Source organism: Lissotriton vulgaris, chromosome 4_1 (genome assembly GCF_964263255.1).
Source record: "Lissotriton vulgaris chromosome 4_1, aLisVul1.2, whole genome shotgun sequence".
Taxonomy (NCBI): domain Eukaryota; kingdom Metazoa; phylum Chordata; class Amphibia; order Caudata; family Salamandridae; genus Lissotriton; species Lissotriton vulgaris.
In genome coordinates this window covers 2110241849-2110256517 of record NC_141691.1, presented here as the reverse complement: position 1 = coordinate 2110256517, position 14669 = coordinate 2110241849, and the positions used below count along the sequence as shown (strand labels likewise).

General features: G+C 47.7%; 1 protein-coding gene across 1 annotated transcript in view; it reads right to left on the bottom strand.

Annotated features, from left to right (window-relative positions):
- Window positions 1-7625: 7625 nt before the first annotated feature.
- Window positions 7626-14669, bottom strand: part of LOC147725142 (NKG2-C type II integral membrane protein-like) — a 198632-nt gene continuing 191588 nt past the window's right edge. The window contains exon 5 of the mRNA XM_086918185.1: window positions 7626-7754. Coding sequence (XP_086774311.1) covers window positions 7626-7754 — 129 coding nt within the window. The remainder of the gene's footprint in view (window positions 7755-14669) is intronic.

Sequence of the window (14669 nt, the reverse complement as noted above, 5' to 3'; positions counted from 1 at the left end):
AAATTTTGGTCTTCTACAGGAGCAGCGGGATTAGCATATATATTGGAGAAATGTTGCTCCCAGTTCTGACTTGAAATGGTGCAGCTGATTGGTGACAGCTGTTTCCCCATGTCCCGCATCTTCCTTACAGCGGGCCAAAAAGTTGCACTATTTCCCATAGTAGCAGAGACTGATAGTTCTTTCCACTGATCCTCTACCATGGCAGCCTTCCTTATCCTTATAGCTGTTTTATAGGCATGCCTGGCGGTCCGTACATCAGCAAGGTTTCTCGGTTTGGAGTTTAGTGCCTTGCGAAGTGCCTTGTTTGCCGCTGAGCAACGACTGTCGAACCATCTGGGTTCGTCGTTATTTTTCCTGTGGGAGACTGTCAGAAGAGTCTTAATAACGTGGCACAAATTTTCAAAATCTTCAATTATCCTATGGTGATTCCCATCCGTGAATAGGCAGGAAGCAACTGTTGGTTGGTGATTGTTTATAATTATGTCCATAATGGGTTCGCAGTTCACCCCTTTCCACTTTAACCTGAGGTTGTCTGTTGATGTCGTAATATCTCTTGCTCCCAAAGTGCGGGGAGGTACTTGGATCGAGCCCATTCTTAAACTGAGTTCAAGTGCATTATGGTCACCAAAGGCTGTTTCTACTACTCCTGCTTGGATGACTTTGTCTAGTAGTTCCACAGAAGTGAAGATGTAATCTACTGTGCTGGAGAAATCTCTCCCTCTGAAAGTTGGAATATATGCAGTATCGCTATGTATAAATGTGTCCATTATATTCGATAGGGTGTGGGTATTTATGAGGTTTTTCAGTTCATTCCCGCGTTTGGTGGCCCTATCTAGTTGGTTTGTACCTGCTTTGGTTCTTGATAATTTAGCATTAAAGTCCCCAGCTAGGATAATCCCATTGCTTGCACAGTTGTTGGTTGATTCAGTTATTCTTGTTATGTTCTCGAATAGCTCTATATAGTTTTTATTGGGGGTCGAGTGGAAGTCATTATTATAAAAGTTGATCAGATGTAACGATGATCTACAAGTAAACTCGATGATTTGAATATTTAGGCTCTTAGTTGGTATTGGCCTAATAGCCCCCCCTAGAGTTATTCTGAACCCAATCAGTAAGCCTCCCATGGGGCGACCAAAAGCTGGCTTTTGAGCGCAGATGCTGTAACATTCAAAACCCTCTATGGTTATTTCAGAGGTAGCCCATGTCTCTTGCAACATTATAATATATTTGTTAGATATAAATTTTAACCATTCCTGGTCCAATACCCGTTGTTGGAGTCCGGCTACGTTCCAGCTGACAATCGTTAGCACACTATTAGGGTTTTTATGAATATGTGGGTCTAGAGGGTTAGTTGTTTTGCATCCTATAGTGTTATCCATTAGTTTGTCTTCCCTAACTAGTGGCAGCTTCGGGTGATTTTGGGCCAGTTGGGTGCCTGATGTTTCCTTATCGACCATCTCTATATTTTTAACCAGCTCAGCGGGGCAACCCTGTTTTGTTCCCTCCAGTTCAGTGTTCAGCAGCCCCGGTGATAATGGGGGAAGTCAATCAACCATATCGAGACTGCTGAATCTGTTAAAAACTGGTATACCCCAATAAGCATCTCTACTTGGTATGTTCCTATAGGGATGTCTATAGTTATTATCTAAACCCCCGCTCACCCCAGTTGTTTCCCTCATCTTCTTGCCCCGTATGACACCAGTTTCTCTCGAAGGCATTATGGTGCTGATTGAATCTCCTAGATGGATAGAAAAAGGAGAGATGTTTTGTTTCTATGCCTTCGCTATACCCCTCACTTCTCCATGAACAGATGTGTTCTACCGTGCGTGGGTCGTCAAAGTTAACAATCACACAGTCACCATGTGTTTTCTGTGTTTCTCGGCCCACCCATGGTACTCTTCTGACTGTTAGGATTTTACTCCTGCAGTATGGGGGTAGGGGTCTGTTGTTATTCAACCAAAAACTGACTTTATTTAATAGAGACCAGGTTGGCTCTTCAATGTTGTCCGGTATCTCAGGGACTCCCGTCATTACCACTACATATGGACTAGATCCGGGTGGCAAGTTAGCATGGAATCTTCCTTGGTTGCCTTTATTCCTGTCCTTAAGGTTGCTAGTGGTATCCCCCTTTGGTTGTGTTGGGTTAGGTTGTTTCCCCTGTGTGATTGTGTTTGGGGTGGGTGTGGGTGTGTTTGACTTATTCGTAACTTCCTTTGGGGGTAGATTTTGCTTATGTGTGTTACTAGGGGCTGGGGCTGGTTTTTTCACGGCTTGCCCCGAAGAAGGTTGAGTATGTGGTTTTGCTGCCGCTAAGACTGGAGTATCTTTGGGTAGTGGGCTTTTAACTAGGGCGCTTAATTCGTTAAGTTGTTTTTCCATATTCCCTAGTCTCTTTTCGATGGTGGCAAGATGGGCAGATATAATTTCCCTAACCTTTGTTATAAGTTGATTTGTTGAGGAGCAGTCTTTATATGACCCCTCCTTAAAGGACGGATCTCCTTTATGACTTAATCCTGCATTAGGTTTTTTACTAGCCTTTTTTTGGTTATTAGGTAGGTTTTTCCCCTGCTTTCTCTGAGGAGGATGGCTTCCATTGGATGTAGATATATTTGGGCCTTGGGGCGGTTTCTGCTTCTGTATCGCTCCTTCCCTTAACCCTCGCAATACTCTTGAGGTAGGGGTTGAATCCACGAGTATATGTGTAGTAACTAAAGCTCGAGGAGGGGAAAAATTTGTGGCCATGGGGTCGAGGTCTGTGGACAAAATTGGGTCAATAGCGTGATCACGTGTGGTCTCAGTTAGTGAGGTAAGAAGTACTTGAGACTCTACAATAGGTATTATATCCGAGTTCTCAGGAAAACTCATTGCTGGAATAGAGTTTGTAACGAGATCCAGTTCTGTGTTAAAGTTATCAGTAACATCTAAATTAGGTGATTTCTCCAGACTCCGTAAGGAGTCAGAGAGAAGTTGTGTTACTGATAAATCCACGGTGTTAGGCATGGTGTGGATCTCTGCGTTGGCATTAGTGATGGCAACGCCATCAGCAAAGTTGTTTCTAATGGGTGTGTTTGCTGTGGCAAGGAGACCCAAGGAAGAGCGTTTGGCTTGTGCCAGTTCCAGGGAGACTCTGCGCTCCAATAATGAAATGCCGTGATCAATTGCTTCATTGGCCTTAAAGATGAAATTGTCAATTGGCCCAGTGACTTTCCCAGCTCCTGCAGCGGTCTTGCTGCGACTGCCCCTTGTGGACATTGTGAAGGTGTAACGATACAATCTCCGATAGGGACAGCGTACGTAGCAGACTTACTTGGGGAGTGTTCTAAATTGATGGATGTCAGCGGGGTGGCCCGTCCCGTCCTCTGAGGTCCTCGGACGGCCTCAGACGGCCCGCCTCGCTCCGGGCGTCCCGCTCGCGTCCCGCTAAGCGGTGTTGTGCTGTTCTTAAGAGGGGCGTTGCGGCTGGGGGCGTGTCTTGCTGTGGGCGCGGCCGTGCACACCTGTGCAACGCGGGGACTCCTGGTCTTTGGAGTCCCTGCACCACGCGCCCACAGTCGCCTCCCGCTGTTCTCTCTTCCTCCCGGGTGTTGTTCTCTGGTGTGCCTGCAGCCTCAACCCCACACCAGTCGCCGCGCAGCGGCACCCGCGAAGCGGGTGCTGCAAGTTGTGAATTGGCGAACTGGCGGTCAATCCCTCCTGGGACACGGGGAGGCTGCAGGGCTAGATGGCGATTACCCGCTCCACTTCTTGTGCTGAAGGCGATGTCCGGAAATAACGTCCTGGTAAGGTTCTTTTTTCAACTCATTCCTAGGGATTATATTGGCCATTGTGTTCAGTTGTTGTTTATGTCTTCAATGTGGGCCAGCGATTTGCGGCTTGTGCGCCACAGCGTGTATTCCCCGCTCGAGTTCACGTTCCCATTCCCGATTAAAGAAAGAAGAACAGATGATGTTATACGAACAGATAGATGGTCTCATGAAAATAGATATATCCTAATGGGTCCGTAGGGGACAAGGAGGGAATGAGGTAATTGAAATTTTTATGGTCAGGTATGTCCCCTAACGAGTACCCCATCGTCTCCATGTACGAGTTAAAGTGCATGTAACTTCCCTCCGCAACCGAATTTGAAGACGCAAATACATTTGCGTCCAACGTTAACATGTTCTCTATCAGATCCATCATGAATGGATTGATAATTTAGTTCCTAAGTATGCCGTGCCACCGTCTTTACATGGTGCACTTTCACGTTTTCCTGGCTCTGCCGAGTTAGGCCCTGATTCCTGCCATTGAACCACTTTCTGTCTCTGTCTCCGAAAGCTGCAACGTGGAGACGAAATGCATCCCTGACCTCTGCCTTACTTCCTGCCAAGCGAAGCGGTGCCTGGCTCGGCCTGGCCTGCCTGCCAAACAGTATTTTGCCTTCAAGTTATCAGCGTAACCAGCTCAGCCTTCTCGAAAACACATTCCTGTCTAGTGAAATAAGTAAACAGCTCCCCGGCTGCAGAGTAAAGGGCCAAGCCTTCCTGTCCTTCTCATGTAATTCATTGCTCCCGCTACCATGGTAGGCCCTGGCTCCGCGCATTGCACCTAGACACGCATACATTTAGTATAGAATAGCCTCTGCCCGAAAGACCTTTTACTCCAGATTAAACATCCTCCAAATACAAGATATCAGACATGCTATAGGAACAGGTCGATCTGACATGCCAGGCGTCTGTCTCTTCTACTAGTGTTAAAAGTCAGACTCTTAGCTTCCTCAAGATGCACGTCAATCACACGTCATATTAGCTGCGCGCGCATTCAGGCCACAGGTTTCAGCTGACTCTGCAAGAATTCTCTAAGCATCCACCCACTTATGACACTTTTCTGTGACGTTTCTAGTTCACACCTCTGTACACACCCATGTTCACGCCTTTTTGCTACGCACATGTGTTCTTATCATATACATTTCACTTGACACGCCTACTGTATGCATTGCTATTGCCTCGTTATACTATATATGTCATGTACTGTTAATAAATCGTTGACATCTTTCCTGACATCTTCCCTTGCATATCCGAACCCATGTATTGATGGAATAGATCTCCATTGACTCGAGTCATTTCTGAATTAAAGCCCTTTAAGACTCAGACACCCCGGACTCTGCCTCTCATTTTATTGAGCTATTCTTTTACTTGTAATTATATGGCAAACTCGTATACGGTAAAATATTTACCACACAGCAACAGTGAGAGCGTCGGGGAGGCCAGCACGAGTCGATGTAGGGAGGCATTGCACATCACGGTGTCCACAGGTTACGGTGCAGGCAATGGCTCGGTCAAGGCGTCAGGACAGAGTCGGTGATCTCAGAGCTTACGTTGAAAGATGCAGACGTTGTTCGATTCAGTGCCTACAGGACACCTGGCCGGTTGAGAGAGTCAGCCACAGCTCCCTGCCTCTGTAGCCATTGAAACAGCGTTCCCAGCAGCAATCCACAAAGGCTGGTGAAGTATACTGGTCTTGAGACTTCGGTCAGGGAGCAAGCTCTTTTCCAAGGCTTTGGAGATCCTTCACAAGTCGAATAAAGTGCACACAAGGTCTTTTCTCCTTTCTTTGGCAGTCTGGCAACCGCAGAAGGGCAATTCCTCAAGCAGCACTTCAGCTCAGGGGTAGTCTCTCCTCAGTTTCTTCAGCTTCCTCTCCTCAGCAAAGGTTTCTTCTAGTAGTCCCAAAGTAAATTAAATTCTTGGGATTAGGATCCCAATACTTATACCCCAAAATCCTTTGTCCTCTGGGGGCAGAGGGGCCTTTGCCCAGTCCAAACCAGTTCTGGAGCACTCTGTTTACATGACTCCTTCTTTCCTTTCACAGTGCAGGACAGAAACATCAGACGTAACACAGGAGGTGGCGCCAGCATTGTGGAGGGAAAGCACAGCCCTGGAGCACTTTGTTGACATGATTCATTCTCTTCTTTCACGGTGCAGGGCAGAGACATCAGACGCACCACAGGGGGTGGAGCCATCATTGTGGAAGGCAGGCACAGCCCTATTCAGGTCCCAGGTGCAACTCCTCCCACCCATCTAGATGCAGATCTCTCTATTCACCACTGGGCTGACGCATTCTGTCTCTGGAATCCACCAGCACTGTCACTCAAAAACTCCAGACAAGGAAGGTGGCATTTTCAAACACAGAAGGTTAAAACCAACTTCACTAAAAGATGTATTTTTATCATTCTGAGTTCAGGCATACTAAACTCGAACTTCTACCATTTTCCCTGGGTCAGTTAGGATTATAAAATGTAAAAATCTAACTGCCCATACTGGCCAATGGAGAACAGGTAGCCTTGCAAATGTGAAACAAGGAAATGGCTGTAATTCACTGTTATGACATGCCACACACACCAGGGCATGTCCTACCTTATACTTACAATGCACCCTGCCCTTGGGCCTACCATAGGGGCGTCTGATATGAAGAAAAGGGAAGGTTTAGGGACTGACAAGTGGGTGCACTTGCCCAGTCAACATGGCAGTACTAGACTTCACACAGGCACTGCAATGGCAGGCCTTAGACACATTTTACAAAGCTACGTCTGTGGGTGGCACAACCAGTGCTGCAAGCCCACCAGCAGCATTTAGATTTACAATCCCTGGACACACTCTGTGCACTGTAATAGGGTCTGACAGGTAAACCAAACACGCCAATCATGGAATCACTAATCCATACATTAATTTACAATAGGGAGCACTTGCACTGTGGCACTGGACAGCAGTGGCACAGTGCCCAAAGCATCTAACACCAACAAAAACATATGAGGAAACAGCAAAAATGGAGACCCACGCCCATGGTGCCAGGTCTAACACCTGTCCCTTCCAGTTGAAATGTGGGGAGAACTACCCTACCTCCTGGGAGTTCTCATCACTAAGGCAGAAAAATGTGGACAGACCATCAGCGTTGGCATGTTCTGTACCAGGGCGGTGTTCCATCATAAATTCCAAACCCTGTAGGGAAATGGACCACCTCAATAGCTTTTGATTCTCACCCCTCATCTGCATTAACCATAGGAGGGGCCTGTGGTCTGTTTGAACCCGGAAGTGAGTCCCAAACAGGTATGGTCTCAGCGTCTTCAGTGCCCAGACCACAGCAAATGCCTCACATTCAATAGCACTCCACCTCTGTTCCTGTGGAAGTAACCTCCTACTGATAAAGGCTACAGGTTGATCTAGGCCCTCCTCATTCATCTGTGACAAAACAGCCCCCACACCATGCTCTGAAATGTCTGTCTGAACGATAAACTCTCTGGAGAAGTTGGGTGCCAGGAGCACAGGCGCTGTGCACATGGCAGCTTTCAGGGCCTCAAAAGCTTTTTGACAGGTGTCAGTCAAAATCACTTTCTTGGGGTGCTTCCTATAAGTCAGCTCTGTCAAGGGTGCAACAATGTTGCCATACCCCTCGACAGACCTCCTGTAGTTTCCTGTGAGTCCTAAAAAGGCTCTCACCTCTGTCTGGGTTTTGAGGGGCTCCGAAGCCAGGATGGTTTCAATCCTGGGTTGTAGGGGCGCCACCTGGCCGCTCTCAACTTGGTGTCCCAAGTACACCACAGAACCATGCCTGATCTGGCACTTACTCACCTTGACCATGAGGCCTGCCTTTCACAGCACCAACAACACTTCCCAGAGGAGGCGCAGATGTTCTTTCCAACTGGTGCTGAACATTGCGATGTCATCCAGGTAGGCAGCACTGAACTCTTTCAGTCCAACCAACACCAGGTTGACCAACCTCTGAAAGGTGGCAGGGGCATTCTTCATCACAAAGGGCATATCCCGGAACTGGAAAAGCCCATCTGGTGTGGAGAATGCTGACCTCTCCTTTGCCCCATCAGTCAAGGCGATCTGCCAGTACCCAGACGTCAAGTCAAATGTGCTGATGTACCGTGCAGCCCCTAGCCGATCAATGAGCTCGTCATCTCTGGGGAAGGGGTGAGCGTCAGTCTTCGTGACTGAATTGAGCCATCGGTAGTACACACAGAACCGGAGTTCAGGTGTGGCACCTGGTGCGTCAGCCTTCGGGACCAAGTCCACTGGGATGGCCCAAGGATTGCTAGAGGACTCAATCACCCCTAACTCAAGCATCTTTGAGACCTCCTCTTTGATGCAAGCTCACACCCTGTCAGTTACCCTGTAAGTTTTGTCCTTAACAGGTAAGCTGTCTCCTGTGTCCACATCATGGACGCACCAATCTGTGACACCTGGAACCAGGGAGAACTGATAAGAAAACTGTCCCAGCAACTGGCAGCAGTCATTCTGTTGCCCAGGGGTCAGGGTGGAAGAGAGGTTAACACCATCCACTGACCCATCTTGCTCTGTTGCAGACAGGAGGTCAGGAAGAGGCTCAGTCTCCTCCTCCATTACATGCATCTGTTGCTAAGAGCATGTCCACTTCGGACCTCTCCAAATGGGGCTTAAGGCGGTTGACATGCAGGACCTGCAAGGGGTTCCTGGGAGACCGCAAGTCCACAAAGTAGGTAACTGGACTCTTGCGCTCCACAATCTCAAATGGTTCGGTCCACTTATCTTGGAACGCGTAGGGATCCACTGGGGCCATGACCCACACTTTCTGACCAGGATGAAGCACTACCAGAGTGGTATTTTGGTCATACCATCGCTTCATCTCTTCTTGGCTGGCTTCCAAATTCGCCTCAGCGAGTTGTCTGAAACGCCGAGTCTGGTTCCTAAAGGCCAGCATGTAGCTATATACATCCTGGGGAGGTTTCCTGGGAGATTGCTTCCAGCCTTCCTTGACCAGACTCAGAGGTCCTCTGACTGGGTGTCCATAGAGAAGCTCAAAGGGACTGAATCCTAGATATTTCTGGGGCACCTCACGGTATGCAAACAACAGGCATGGTAAGAGGACGTCTGTACAACACGAATATTCAGGGTTCTGAAACTGAAACTCTGAACGCTATAACCTCTAAAACAAACCAATACTTATGTGTGCGCTATCTTCCTTAATGAAGATTGCTATAATGGAAAGTCCTATTCAGGTAAACGGATTCCCATAACTCACCACTAGGTGACATGCTTCATCATCCAGGTCTCCTCATTGATGTCACACCAGTAGCACTAAGGGCTACAACCTCATCAGAGGGATGGGGGAGCCAGAGGATGTTTTAAGAGAGTAACTATCTAAAGTACTAGATGAGAGCGTTGAGTACTTGTGGGAAAAAGAATGCAGTGCACAAAATAAGAGGATATGTGATTTAAAATTGACCTATGAGAGACCCTATCTTTATTATTGTCTCACATAGATCAAACTAAAAACAGTGCACATGACAGTCTGTAAGAAATCATTGTCTGTTGTTCAAAAAAAGGGGTCAACATGTTTCAGCACATATGGACAGGTTTTTATCCAATGCCTTCTTCAGGACCACCACTATATTGCTACTGCAATTGTGAAGAAAAAATAAGTGTATACAAAACAAATGTACATATGTGTATAAACGTACACCAGAGATGGTTGGAACAGATACAACGAATCACCTGTAATCTGAATATTCCTATTTTATAGATGTTTTTGTGAGGCAAGCTATTTAGGGCAGGTCTTTGAACATTACCTCAGACCCTACCTTAAAGCGAGTTTTTCTGTTCCATGGTAATAAGATATCCCACTAATGCCTCATAGGTTCCTAAAGACCCATAATCATGCCCTTTAGGGTTCGGTTGAATTTTTTAACCAACCCATTTCCTTGGAGGTGGTAAGGAGTGGTGAACTTGTAAGTTACCCCACACTCCTACCCCAGGGACTTCGTATACTTAGAAATGAAGTTGTCCACCGGTCAGACACAACCTCTAGAGGGAATCACAGTCGGGAGAAAATTCCCATCAGTGCTCGTCCCACCACGGGGGCCGTCACTGTCCTCAGAGGTATGGCTTACGGGTACCGGGTAGCATGGTCCACCAAGACCAGGACAAACCTGTTGCCCATGGCTGTCTTGGGGTCCAATGGCCCCACAATGTCAATCTCTACCCGTTCAAAGGGGGTACTGACCACAGGGAATGGCTAGAGAGGAGCCTTCTGCTTCCTCCCACTCTTTCCACTTGCCTGGCAAGTCTGACATGTCCTGCAATGATTGTCTGACCTCTTGCGCATTTGGGGCCAATAAAAGTGGATGACAAGCCTCTTAAAGGTCTTGTCCTTCCCCAAATGTCTTGCCAATGGCACATCATGAGCCATACAGGAGACCATTCTTCCAGTAGATCCAATGTGATCCAGACTGATCACCTGCTGCCTGGCTTGCAGCCTGTTGCCACAAGACCTCAAGAGAAGGGCATTCTCTCTGCTCCCGGCAGAATTCTTCCCTGAAGGGGCCTCCTTCCTGTTGCCAATGGGTCAGCTCAGGTAGGTCCCCCAGTTCAGCTACCGTTCTCCGGTAGGCTCCAGGGCATCCCCCTCAGGGTCTACCTCCTCCTGGGATGTGGGAACTTCGGGGGTTGGTTTCCCACACCCCCAGGCTCTTCTCTCCAAGCCAGGTTCCTGGGCCTCCCTCTCAGGCTCCAGGTCCTCTTGAGCACCCCTACGGGCTGCCATTGACCGGGTAGTCACACATGCCCAGTCAGGCAGACCCACCATCTCCAAGTGAGTACTCTTCTCCACCTTTCCCCAAGGTGAGCTCTCCAAATCGTTCCCCAACAAACAGTCAACAGGCATGGAGGGCTTCACAGCTACTGGAAGAGTACCAGAGACCACGCCTCAAAGGAAATCTGAACCATTGGACAATGGCTCTCTGTGTTGTCGGCAGCAACAACTCGACAAAATACATGAGAGACAATCTGCTCTTGAGGTACCAGGTGACACTTGACAGCTGTCACATTGGCTACTGTATCCACCTTGTGGCCATTGATGGCCACCCACTGCCCATATTTCTTAGTGTTATTTGGCAGTTGGGTCCCTGGGACCACCTCACAGTCTCCTAAAGAGACAAGGGACATCTCTGTGGGACACCACCTACCTTGGACACCAATTTCCTCCCCCAGGGCTACACTCGCCATCTGCCAGGCTGGAGCACCAGGGGGTGCTGCTTTTCCAAATAGGTGGCACCTGGGATCCTTCGACCTATGACCCAGGTCCCCACATTTTTTACATTTCAGGGGTCCCTGTTGAACAGATATACCTGTCGAGACCCGTTGCTTTCTCTCAGGGGGAGGCTGGGAACCTTTCCCTTGGTTCCCTTGGGAATTACTTTCGGGCCCTTTTTGGAACTCCTTCTGTTTACCCTTGTCCCCCACTCTTCTGTTGGGGACCCTGTCCACCTTTGGCTGAGTCTCCCATGTGACCCTTGTGGACCCAGGTGCTCACCCAGGGGCCCGCCTCCTAAGCAAGCGTCCTAGGGTTAGTCAGCAAGCTTCCTAGGGTCAGCAAGCTTACTAGGGTTAGTCAATCAGGTGCTGGCGCAGCTCTGGAAAACAATTATTGGACAAGTGCTCCCATGCAATCAAATCAAAGAGACCTTGAAAATCATTAACTTTGTTGCCCTTCCCCCACCATCCAATGCTCTGCAAAAGAAAGTGCCATATTCTACCTAGGTACTGTTTTCTATCTTCTTGCAATTCCTAAACCTCTGCCTATAGAGTTCAGGGGTCAAACCATAACTAGTCATTAATGCATCTTTCATGAGGCTATAGGAATTATGGACTTCAGAAGGCAAGTACAACAGTGTGTCCCGCCCTTCACTAAGGAACCGCCCCATAATCCTGCTCCCCAATCTCTCTCAGGGACCCGGTGGGAAGACCTGGCTACCTCATAGGCTCTGAACCACTGCCCAATATCATCATTCTTAAAAAATTCCTTTACCACATCCTTTGGGATATACACTCTTCTACAGGCACTGACTGACGGTGTGCTGCCACCAGAGGAAATAATCTCTAAGATCCTGGCCTTTAAATCCAACTCCCTCAAAACCTTGTCATGTTCAAACTGCAATCTCTTTAGCTCTAGAGCCAATTTCTTACTTTCTAACTCCAGTTGCCTATTCAATTTGAGCTTGGCTATTTCCATTTCATGTATCCTGTTTTGTTTCCTGTCTGCCAACTATTCTGTGGACAGGCCTTGGGCAAGAACACTTCTACATAATGGGGAGGTTGCTCCCCTCCCTTCTGAACCCAGTGGTCCTTCAAGCCGCTGCTCTGCATCCTCATCTTCATTCTCATTTCCAGGGGGATTCCTTGCCTCGACCCAGGCCCTCAGCGCCTTTTGGAATTACTCCTTTCCGGAGAGTCCGGTCATGGAAATATTAAACTTTTTGCAGAAGCCCCTGAGCTGCTTGTTGGTGTAGCTTTCTATTTTTTCTTCCTCCCAATCACAGTCAACAGATGCAATGAATGCTGCCCTTTCCATGGTGGTTGAACCAGGCATTACTTTGCAAAAATAAAGATCCCTGGCAAAAACAAGTATCAGTAGTATGTTGTTGTGTTATGGTCTGCTCTCAGTAAGTAGTGTTCACCAATCACTGTATATGAGTCACAAATGTAAGTCCAGAATCTCACTGTTGCCACCAATGTTTGAATCGGGGGTCTCTAGTGGGCACAGGTGGGTACTTGTGACAAATAGGGACGCTCTCCTCTAGGCAGGGTAAGGGGGTGCACTCGTAAAATAACCCCTGCTCACCCCCTTGGTAGCTTGGCTCGAGCAGACAGGCTTATCTTAGAGGCAGTGTGTAAAGCATTTGTGAACACATACAGTAAACAAGGGATAACACTACAAATGGACACCACACAGGTTGTATATTTATAAAAATAAGTGTCTTTTATATAGATTTACCAAAAGACCATAACCGCCTAAAACATTCCACAATACTATTACCAATTAGGAGTTCTTGTTAAAAGGATTGCTTAAATCAGAGTTTTATGCAAATCGGTAGCCCTGTCCAGCTACAGACTTGATGAAATAACACAGTCTAACAATTCCAGAGGACCGCATCAATAAGGGCCCATTCAAGTATAGAAAGACTCGGTCACAGTACCTTTATTTGATGCGCAGGCACGGGCGTGCGAGCCGGGTTCGGCGTTCATCGTGTTGCAGAAAAGTAAGCTTTGCAGGACGCATTGTCCCTCGATGCGGTGGACCAGCACCAGCACCGGCACCAGTACCTGCACTTTATCGCCTCGCTTGGGCCATTTGGCTTGGGCCACTAGGCCTGCATCAGGTGGCATTAACAAACAAAGAAAGCACTAAACCAAATAGATAAAAAAGAGTAAAAGACAGTAAAATAGCATAGATGGCTGGACAGAGCTACAATCCACAGCTCCTATTTGTGGTAGCCCCTACTGCAAATACGGGGTTACAAGGAAAGAAGGAAACAAGTAGGAAGGAAGAAGGCAAAGAGGGCAAGGAGTGAGCGCTACCACCATTGGCAGGTGGCGGCAGAGTGGGTGCCCGTCGGCCCCATAGAAGCAGCCTAACTAGGCTGGGTACAGCTCCATGGGGCCATCTGTGATCCCTGCTCGCTCCCTCCCCCATTACTTTCCCTGTGACTCCACAACATATGGTCTTGTAATATCAGCAGAACAGTCCACCGTTGCCACTGAAGCCATTCTAGCCAATAGCCTCTAGGAGGTCAAGACGCAAGAAGTACCAAACATATAAGGGCATCTCAAGGCTCTCCTTAAGGCTATTAAAATCAATAAAAAAACCAAGGAGATCCTAGGAGACTTAAAGTGCCTTAAGGAGTATAAAAAAATGAGATCAGGGAAAGAGAGGCGGTCAGTTACATCTATACTCAGCAAGAGGAAAAGGAATAGCAAAGGACTCAGCGAGATCTCCAGCAACGAGAAACAGGCTATGGAGGAGAAGGCACCACATTGCAGTCTGGTAGCACTAGACGACAAACAATCGCAGATTCGTGGCAATATGTAGTGGCGGCTTTCAGCCCAAAATCTTTTCTAAATTCTCATTCCTAAAAGACACACGGGCAGCATTAACTCTCAATAATGAAAGTTTGTGTGATCTCCCTTCTCCCCTCTTCCCAGAGTCTGCACCTTATTCAAAACAACAGCAAATAGGAAAAAAGATGACGAAGATGGCAAGGGTGAGAGTAAGAAAGGTGAAAGAGCAGCCAGAGCCTGGTGGAAACCCAAGAAGAAGGGCCAGATTTAAATACACTAAGGGCAGCCTCACTCAATAAAGACCCTTGGACTCCCATAAAAGCCATAGAGAAAGGCACACTGATTGGCTTAAGTCAAGCCGCGCCAAGAGTCTCTGGCACTCCATCTGAAGTAAGAACAAGCCAACCACTTAAACCTTTAGTCACAGTAGCAATAGGAAGAGAAAATTTAAACTCCAAGCACCTGCAACTGCAGAGGTCACTAATGCTGCACAAGAGACCATAACAGGGCACATTATGAAGCAAGAGGAACAATTATCAATGGTGGAGGAGCATCACTCCTCACACAGGGCACAAGGAATCATAGATCAAACCTCCCCACTCTGGAGCCTGATCTAGTTGCCCTGTGGTTTTCAAGTACTCCCGGAGGAAAGGAGGTAGAACGAGATGAGGCAAGTAAAGGAACACAGGACTGCGGGCCAGATGCTAAAAGCAAAACTATAGTGACATCTGCAGGCAGTTTGAGATACAAATCTCCTGAAAACCAAACAGGAACCATCACAATCCATGACTGGGGTGAACCAGATCTGCCACACTT